General features: G+C 34.4%; 1 protein-coding gene across 1 annotated transcript; it reads left to right on the top strand.

The window, feature by feature from the left end:
* Positions 1-1,220: 1,220 nt before the first annotated feature.
* On the top strand, positions 1,221-5,997 carry LOC128155906 (heat shock 70 kDa protein 12A-like). Its single transcript, XM_052817792.1, has 6 exons — positions 1,221-1,529; positions 2,312-2,431; positions 2,678-2,974; positions 3,082-3,306; positions 3,909-4,068; positions 4,167-5,997. Exons 1-6 carry the CDS (start codon positions 1,476-1,478, stop codon positions 5,216-5,218), a joined length of 1,908 nt encoding a protein of 635 aa, XP_052673752.1. The 5' UTR covers positions 1,221-1,475; the 3' UTR covers positions 5,219-5,997.
* The last annotated feature ends 3,611 nt before the right edge of the window (positions 5,998-9,608 follow it).

The following is a 9,608-nucleotide window of genomic DNA, read 5'->3' as shown; positions in this document are numbered from 1 at the left end:
GTTGAAGATAAATTCCATTTTATTTAAGTGTGTCCAGTATATATTGAATACCGTCAAAAATACATTAAAAAGTATTTTTATGAGATACAATCGATGTTCAAGCTGTTGCTATTGTTTAATAACGAAAATTTTAAAGATATGTGTAACCTCGGCAAATACATTTATTATAGTATGAAATTAAGAAATGATATATGTAATTAACGTTGGATGTTTATTCTTTTGATTCTTTTCGCCTTTACTTATGTCAATTTTTCATATTTATGTATGTACAATGTAATAGGGTCTCCTGTAAAATACCCACTTCTATACTTTACTGTTTAATTTGTAAAATCTGATGAGCTGCAAAGCTTAAAGAAATAAAGAATGAATGATATCAATCCACATTGATTTATAATTTTCTTAATAGCTTTGCACCATGGGTTATTAAAATTCTTTAATTCAATTTTGAGTTCTGGAAATTAAGTAATGTACCGCAGAAGGAAATCATTCTAGCTTTAACATTAACTGTTAAGGGGTATCTTCCAAGTTCTCCATATACCATTACCTGAACCACTAAACCAATTTTCATAAATTCAAAATTTAAGCAGCTCTGTGGCTCATCTTATCAGAATACAGTGGTGTAGCGTCCACCCACCCTCCCGTACTATCAGGTAACCACCATTTCGCGTTTCGCGCGTCAGTGAGGCCCCTTGTCTTTTCATATACATGTATTTTAGGTCACGCTACGCCACTGGGAAATTTATCACACAGGACAGCTATGGCGTTCCATAGGTTATAATTCAAGTAATATCTGATCTGCGAGTCATATTTAATGTAATATATACGAACTAAAACCCATTTTTTAAAAAAATATTCACATTTGGTCTACATGGTATGCACAACGAATGCTTGTTTACTTTACACACCAATTTGATGAAGCTTTCAGCAACATGATTTGTTTTTGTTAAAGAAAAATAGCTGATTCGGTATATACCGGTAGTGATGTTTTAAAAAATATTTCTCTGTATATAAATGTATATAACAGTATATACACGCAAAGTTTGAAAAAATATTGTCTTTCATCAAAGATATTGACAAAGGCTAGCCGAAATTACCATTTTTGAAAAAAGATAATGTTTGTAGTTTACAATTTGTTGGAGTGGGTTGCCATAATTTAAATCATTTTAACATTCAGTATATTTTTCGTAGACACGCAAACCACGGCGTTACACGCCGATGGTCTTATAAATGTACAAAGTACGGTCACATTTAAACATAATACACATTATCTTGTTACGAAGTACGGTGACTTTAAAGAATGAACAACAATACTGATAAGGATAACCAATTTAGCTGTGGTTAGTTTTCGTTTGATTTCCGCGAAACGTAAAGATTTATGATGTTCTGGCGGAATTAAAGTATTTTCCGAAAACGGTTTTCTACTTTACCTGTTTAGGGTAAAAGTATTTGAACGGAGATATTGCTTATAGATCACAATGGGACAATGCTTAGGTCGCTTAGACTCAGGAGGGAGAACACCACAACATTCTGTAAGTGTTCAGTAATCAGCAGGAGATTATTAAATTTTTCTACCTGCATTCATGCTATTGATTTTTATGACACTAACCATGTTGCACGACAACTGTTCAATCGTAATTCATACCAATTTATCATTAAAGTAACCATTTTGTAGGTTTTTGTTGTGATAAAATTTATATTCAACTATATCACGTTGTTCATTGACCTTATGTAGATTTTTAAAGAAGGCCTAATAAAAATAATTAAAAGCATATCAGTGTGCAGTGACTTGAGGTTAACGTAACTGGTAACACCACTTGAATTTTTAAATGCGCACAAACTGATATAAGCGTTATAATCAATATTGCGTAATTTTTCTGCCAATGCAAACACAGGTATGCAGCTGTCGTCGGGTATCGGAGTGTAGAGTAACAGATCCTAGTACATTTTAAAAGTAAATTTATTGTGTATGAAAGAATAGTTGTTGCAAGACTGTGAATATAAGAGATACATTCAACCTTGTGTCCTTGAAAACGCTTTATCGGGACCAGTCGTCTTAAGCCTATAATTTCAGTAAAAATTTGCAGAGATATTGTGACAGCGAACATCATGTTTGGCGTCTAACCATAGCTAACAGACAGGGCAGATTATCTTTTAGAAAAATATTTTACCATTTTTTCCTCCCCGTTTCACGTGAAAGTGGCCAAATTTTACTTGCAGCATTATTTCTTTAATCTGTGAGGTAAACTTTACTTGCAACATTGTTTCTTTTAATCTGTAAGGTAAATTTTACTTGCAACATCATTTCTTTAAGGTAAACTTTACCCCCGTGGCAGCCCCTCCTCCTGTCCCTTGCAGGACTTACCTACAAATATCTGACCCACCGGGTTCAACATCACAGGAAGAACAGCTAACTACAAACACAGAAAACCAGGTACTATAACACCTTCTTTGCCACCCTGTCGTTGAGTAAATATTACACAATACACACTTATATCACAGTTATTTCACAGTAATAATTATATCCTTTTAATTACCACTAAGGGTAACATTTTTAATTTAACTAAAATAAATATATACTTTATGGCATCTGTAATTTATCAACTATGTAATTTTCTGCAGAAAAAAAATATTCAAAACATATACCTGCTTGATTTTTGTATGTACATTTTTTATACAGGGGCCTCCAACACGACTCTTAGTAGCTGCCATAGATTTAGGGACCACATTTTCAGGATATGCATTCTCATTTCGGCATGAGTACCTTTCCGATCGTCTGCGAATTAGTACTAATCTCTGGCCGCACAATAATGGAATGTCCATGAAAGCACCTACATCAATATTGCTGGACCCCGAAGGAGAAGTGAAAGCTTTTGGATATGAAGCTATCAAAACCTTTGGTGATTTAGCAGAGTATAACCAGCACGTAGACTACTTCTTCTTCAACAAGTTCAAAATGAATCTGTATCAACAAGGTGTAAGTTATTTGAGAGGATATTTTTATTTCTTTCGAATTAATTAGTCCATAAATACTAATGTAAAAATCACTGTTTTATATATACTGTATCCGAGATCTTTTTCCAGGGTCTTTCGACAGACTTCAAACTGCATGACATCTCTGGTAAAACAATGTTAGCCGTCGATGTGTTTGCAAAGGTCATTTGGTATCTTAAACAACATTTGATAAACCGAGTGAAAAGTTTGGATTCAAGAATCCAGTTGGCTCCTGAAGACGTACAGTGGGTTGTCACCGTTCCGGCTATTTGGGACGACAAAGCTAAGTTTTTCATGAGGAAAGCAGCAGAAAAGGTGAAATTTAAGTGAAATCAATTATGACATAATTTCAGCCCCAAACGGAAAGCCTATACTTACAGTAGCGATCAGACCCAACCTAACAGAAAGTAAACCCCAACTAAACCCTCGGTTTACTTTCTTGGTTTACTCCGGGTTTACTAGAGTGGACCCAGAGTAAACCCAGAGTGGACACAGAGAGTAAACCCAGTCGGAAGTATAAACCTGAAAACAGACGCTAACTGTGTATTCGGAATTCACAAGGGGCAGAAATAACAGGCAGTGGGATGCTAAGATAAAAGATGGGTCTGCTTCACACTTCAGTGCGTATGGTTGATCCCAAAAGCAATTTCCAAGTAAATTCAAAGTAAACCCCGAGTGGACCCAAATTTTCAAAAAGTAAACCCAGAGTAAACCCAAAGCAAACCCCAAAAGTAAACCCGGGGTTTAGTTGGGGTTTACTCTGGTGTTAGGTTGGGTCTGATCGGTACTGTAGTTTTAAATCTTGTCCTTAAACGTGAATATCTTTGGATGAAAAGTTTATTTGATAAGAATATTTTAACGAGTACCAACATGGTAGTGTAACAATTGGGTGTTTAAATTATTGTTTTTAAATTCAGGCTGGTATTGAAGGCAGAAACTTGACACTGGCTCTTGAACCTGAAGCAGCTTCCTTGTATTGTCGATATATTCCAACATACCGGACAGATCTACAAGGAAATGCCCAAACATTTGACATTTTTCGACCAAATACAAAATATATGGTTATCGACCTCGGTGGTAAGCTTTAAAATTGTCCAATAAATCGGAATAGAACATGTAATTAAAATCAATCAGAGAATTGTTTTCTTTACAACGACATTTTTGTTTTATACCAGGTGGGACGGTTGATATCACAGTTCACAGTGTACTTGAAAGTGGCGCTTTAGAAGAAGTACATCAACCAACAGGCGGCTACTGGGGAGGCTCTACAGTAGATAACGAGTTCTGTGCGCTTCTCGTTTGCATATTTGGCACCGATGTGTATCAGGAGTTTCAAGAGAAGTTTACCGCTGATGTGATCGATCTCTTTCAGGAATTCGATTTAAAGAAACGAACTTTTGAACCAGGAAAAGACGCGCCTTTGTCAATTAAGTTACCAGCTTCTTTGATAGAACTTTACAAAATGCGCAGTGGTGAAGATATCCAAGAAGTTTTGAAAAATAAATTTGATCAAGAAATAAAAATAAAGAGAGACAAATTGCAGATTTCTCCTCAAGTTTTTATTCGATTGTTTAACAAATCGATCTCGAGCATTGTGAACCATATTCAGTCTCTATTGGAAAAGAACACTGTTTCTGGTGTAAGTGTCCTTCTGTTGGTAGGCGGGTATGCCGAAAGCCACGTTGTCAGAGACGCCATTGTATCTCACTTTCCAAATCTTCAAATAATTCATCCTCCTGAATCTTCTTCTACTGTCTTGAAAGGGGCTGTACTATTTGGACATGACCCAAAGGCCATTGTCGCTCGAGTCTGTAAATACACTTATGGTATAGCCATGATGGTTCCATATAAAGAAGGCGTTAGCGATCCGAGCAAGAAGCGTGTCATCAATGGAGAAGAAATTTGTGATGATGTATTTGATGTCCACTTGCGTGTTGGCGAACAAGTGTCCCTTTCTGAAAACAGAACTGGAAAACAATATAATGTACAAAGCGGACAGACACACTCTTTGCTAGAAGTTTACGCATCTTCTGTTCCAAATCCTAAATATGTAACTGAAAACTGGTGTACTAGGTTGGGCTCGCTGGTTTTGGAAGTGCCTCCTAATACACAGGCAAACGATAAAATTGTTGTATTGTTGTATTATAGTGGAACTGAATTGGGAGTGTCTGCTTTAAACCCCAGAACAAAACAGGAAACAAAAACCTACTTCGATTTTCTGGGATAAATTGCTACTGTACAGCTCCGATTTTCTGGGAAAAATTGCCACAGCTTGAGTTTTAAAGTCACTATAGAAAATCCATAATGTTAAAGACGAGTAGTTTTAGAATATATGAAAAGTTTTATTTCATAAACATTATTGATAAACAATATAGTCTTGGAGACAATTTAAAAAGATTGAAAATGTAAATGAATCTCTTATTTTCTTGAAAGTAGTTTATTGATAAGGAACTAAAGATATTTACTTGATCAATTCAGTCAAGGATACACAACTCTGTTTTAAAACCTGGAAAAAGATACGATGAAATGAATGTGTTTAAGGGTTTAATTGCAGAGAATTTATTGAGGCCTAGTTAACCATTATATCTTCCTTAAATTTTTGGATCTTTAATTTATCATTTAATGAAGGAAAAAAATCTTTTAATTTAGCTTTGAGATGTAAATATTTTGCTTTATATAGAGTTCTTGTTTACAGGGGGTTTAAGCAGTTAAACGGATATTTTGAATTTATTTCATATGTTAGGGAATTGTCATGTTGTAAATTTTGAATTTACTGTGTGGGTGTTAATACAAAATTTACAACATGACAGTATTTTGAATTTATTGTACATGCTAATGTTTTTTGAAAAGGTATGTAACAAAGGTAGTATAAATATGCCGATATATTACAATGTTAATCATTTTTGTTTTGTTATATTTTAAGTTTCATGTTTGCGTTATTTTTTGTTTGTTTTTTCTAAAATTTAACTGTTTGGAAGCACACTGAAATAAAATTAGCTTATTAATGACACGTATATTTTTGGTAATGTAAAAACATCGATTCTGTCTTTCATCGTACACATAACGATTAGCTATCCTTTGAAGTCTGAAGATACAAAAAAAATACGGAGATATTTAGAGAAGCAAGTTTTCCCATTCGATAACCAATTTGAATGAAGCAACAGCTCTATCAGTGATTTTTAATATGCTTAGATGGTAAACAGTTGAGCATCCATCATCAAAATGATCCAAAGATGCTTCCAGATGCGTTTGTGTAGTTGTAACAACAGAATGGGTCTAGGATTAAAAATACGGTAAAATCAAAGATAGCTGAAGTCGAAAAGAGATATATTGGAAACTGCAGGTCTTGATGTAGTCAAAAGTATATTTTATATGACCTTGGCTTGTGTGGCCGCGACTATGTATATAAATTAACAATATTTTCCATAGGAGGATTCCTCTTGTACCGTTTTAATGGATCCAAACGTCACAGTAAGCGTTTACAGTCTAGGTATTTAGAGAAGTTTAAACTTCCATTACGGTTCCAAAATTTTATTGGGAAGGGTCAGTTCGTACATTTTTCTTTTCGTTTCGAAAAATTTGTGTACTTATTATCTACTAAAAATACTTGTTTACTAAATGTATATGAAGTCTATACTCTACACCTAACAACAACAATGATGCTGTCATAGAATCATAAATTGAAAATGAAATAAAGAACGGTTTTCTTCTATCAACGACTAAGACCGTGTCATTGTAAAACTATTATTCTCATCAACTTCAAAGTTTTTCATTGAAAACATTAACTGGTATACTTCATAACTTTACAGAATATTTCGACAAAGTTGGAACAGGTAAAAAATAATATTTCTAACATACAGTATCTGGCCATAAAACAGTAAGCAAAATGGCGGCTGTGTCAGTAAAACCTTTTCACACTTTGCAGTTTCTTTTGTTATTTTTTCACAAGAATAAAACATTCTTTTGGGAATTGGCGTATACGGACTTTGATCGCAAATCAGACGCATCCATTAATGAGCGTCATAACAAACGTCACGTGCAATAAGCATCGGAAGTTATCTAGGTAAATATTTTTTTACAACAGTCCTGTCTATTTTTGATTTCATGTAGGCGGTGTTCTAAACGAATCTTAATTGTTCGCCAAACATTTTCAATAATGTTTATATCAGGTGATTGATTTGGCCAAGTAAGTATATGTATATTTTTTCGTCTTTCCGTGCAACAGTCTGTCTAGACTGATGTACGGGACGGTTTCTTTTTGCAACATCCATGGACTGTCATTGAATTCTTTCGCCACAATTGGCCACAAGTTGTTATCCAAAACACAGAAACATATACTTCTCGGAATTAATTTCCCCCTAAACTTCGGTATAAGTTCCAACACCATTGTACGATAAACAGCCCCAAAACATGCCCTATATGCCGGAGTGTGTATACCAAGACATGCTGGTTGTAATTGCTCTCCGGTTTTCTCCAAACGTGCAGTTTCCTGTTCTTGCCAAAAACACACTTTCATTTCATCGCTAAAGATGACTTTGGACCAGTTTTCTTCAACTGTCCAAGCTAATTTAGACCAACACCAGGAGACTCGGGATCGACGATTGTTCTTTGAAGTCGTAATATTCTTGGACACCGAGCATTGCTGGTAAAACTGCTCCTTCAATATACGCCAAACTGTTCTGCTAAGAACTTGTTCGGGTACAGAAGCGTTTTAAACCTGGTTAAATCCGGCAAAGCCTGTCGTCGATTTTTCTTCACCAATCTTTCAAAAGCACGATCCAACCTGTCCGACAACAATCTCTTCCCCTATCTTTAATTTTTTTCCACTGAACTCCCATCAGAATTACGTTTTAACACATTTAGCACAGTATTTTGTCTAATTAAAATCATCTCTGATATTTTCCGGCTACTAAATTCATTTTACAAATACTAACAATTGTCTGTTTTCGCTCTGTTGACAGGTTTTACCCTATAGGAGCCACTTTGTATGACGTATTTTCTATTCTTAGAATGGACAAGTGGAGCCTTTATTGCAGGTGACGTTTGTTATGACGTTCATTTATGGATGTATGCGACTGTCAAAACTTGTTACTTTACAACAACCAAAACATCGAAAACGGCAATGTGTTTATTTTGCTTAAAGACCGCCATTTTGCATACTGTATTATGACCATGTACTGTAAATATCATAAATATGAACATACATATTGTTGTTATGTCTGTGACGCAACATTATTAAGGTACATTGAGTATGTGTCTTATATATATATATATATAAGACACACACACACATATATATATATATATATATATATATATATATATATATATATATATATATATATATATATATATATATTTCACCTTTGAGGAACCTGCTGAAATAATAAATGTAAATTAATAATTTTTGGTACTTTATTCATGCCGTAACATTTTTAATATCTCATTTATTTTATCACTTGTTATTCCTTTTTGAAGATATTACTTTATGACTTGGTACATAAATTAAACAAGCCTGGTAAGTTGTGTTTTATAAGATGGTGGATTGAAACTGATGAAAATATGCATTTTTAAATACATGTACTTCAATTTTATCAAAGTTAGAGTTGGCAAGTTTGGCATTTCCGTTCCCTGAATTTTTCATTGAATGTATACGTATTCTTCAACATCATTAAAGAAAAAATATTTTTAACAATATCCAATACAAATTAATACTTGTTATATACATTTGTTTTTGTAAAACATAGTACACGTAGATCAAAATCATGAGCAACTGAAATTTTTAAAATCGATCTTATTACTGAATACAGGGAAATATTCGCCCCCGTTTTTTTTCGTTCTTTCGCCCTCGTTGTCGGCGGGCAAATTTATAGCTGGGCGGATTCGTTTGTCTTTAACTATCTTTCTCTTTTTTCACACCTGTGTCCGGGCGAATTCAGGACGGGGCGAAACCGTTTGCAAATAAAAAATAATCCTGAAAATAACCCTGTATACACTATGCGGTACATATTTAAAAGGAGTATGTCAAGAATATTTTCAATGGATCTAACTATCCTGGTGTTTGGTCAAATATTTGTTTATTGTGATATCTCTTGGTTTTTGGGGGGTTGTTTCTAAAACTTTTTTAGATTTTTGACAATATTAAATTTAGATCCGCACACTTTCTAGAAGAATGTCAGTTTCTGAAACAACCTCTAAGTGGATATTTTATGTATTCCTGCTACCCGAACCAAGGATCAGCGTCTATTCTGTTCGAGTCCGTCAACTGTAATTTCAGTACTACTGGATGTTAGTTTAATATGGGGCTAAAGTTTACTCCTTCTGCAATTGTTGCATATCTTCACTACTTATTATGATTGGTCCTACAACAATAGGTTGATTGGCGGGGTATTTTGAATCAAGATTTTTTTCAGGGGTTCATCCACTGTAGGTAGGCAGTGCCTAGTCAGAAATGGAGCCAAATCGAAACATTCTAGACGACTGTAGGACCTCACTTGATGAAAGTGACATGTCTGTGGCTATTTTATCAACAGTTTGATTCTTTGTCACCCATTTTAATACAGCGGTAAATAATGAGTTAATCTTACACTTTCAGTATTAGTATGCAACTTCAACCC

The sequence above is a fragment of the Crassostrea angulata genome, chromosome 7, assembly GCF_025612915.1.
Source record: "Crassostrea angulata isolate pt1a10 chromosome 7, ASM2561291v2, whole genome shotgun sequence".
NCBI lineage: Eukaryota > Metazoa > Mollusca > Bivalvia > Ostreida > Ostreidae > Magallana > Magallana angulata.
Note: the sequence above shows the minus strand (reverse complement) of the source record. Positions and strands in the feature narration are given on the sequence as shown.

Coding starts and splice junctions, on each gene's coding strand:
- LOC128155906 (XM_052817792.1), top strand. CDS start 1,476: ATGGGACAATGCTTAGGTCGCTTAGACTCAGGAGGGAGAACACCACAA. Junction 1,530..2,311: donor GGAGAACACCACAACATTCT/GTAAGTGTTCAG, acceptor CATTTCTTTAAG/GTAAACTTTACCCCCGTGGC. Junction 3,307..3,908: donor TGAGGAAAGCAGCAGAAAAG/GTGAAATTTAAG, acceptor TTTTAAATTCAG/GCTGGTATTGAAGGCAGAAA.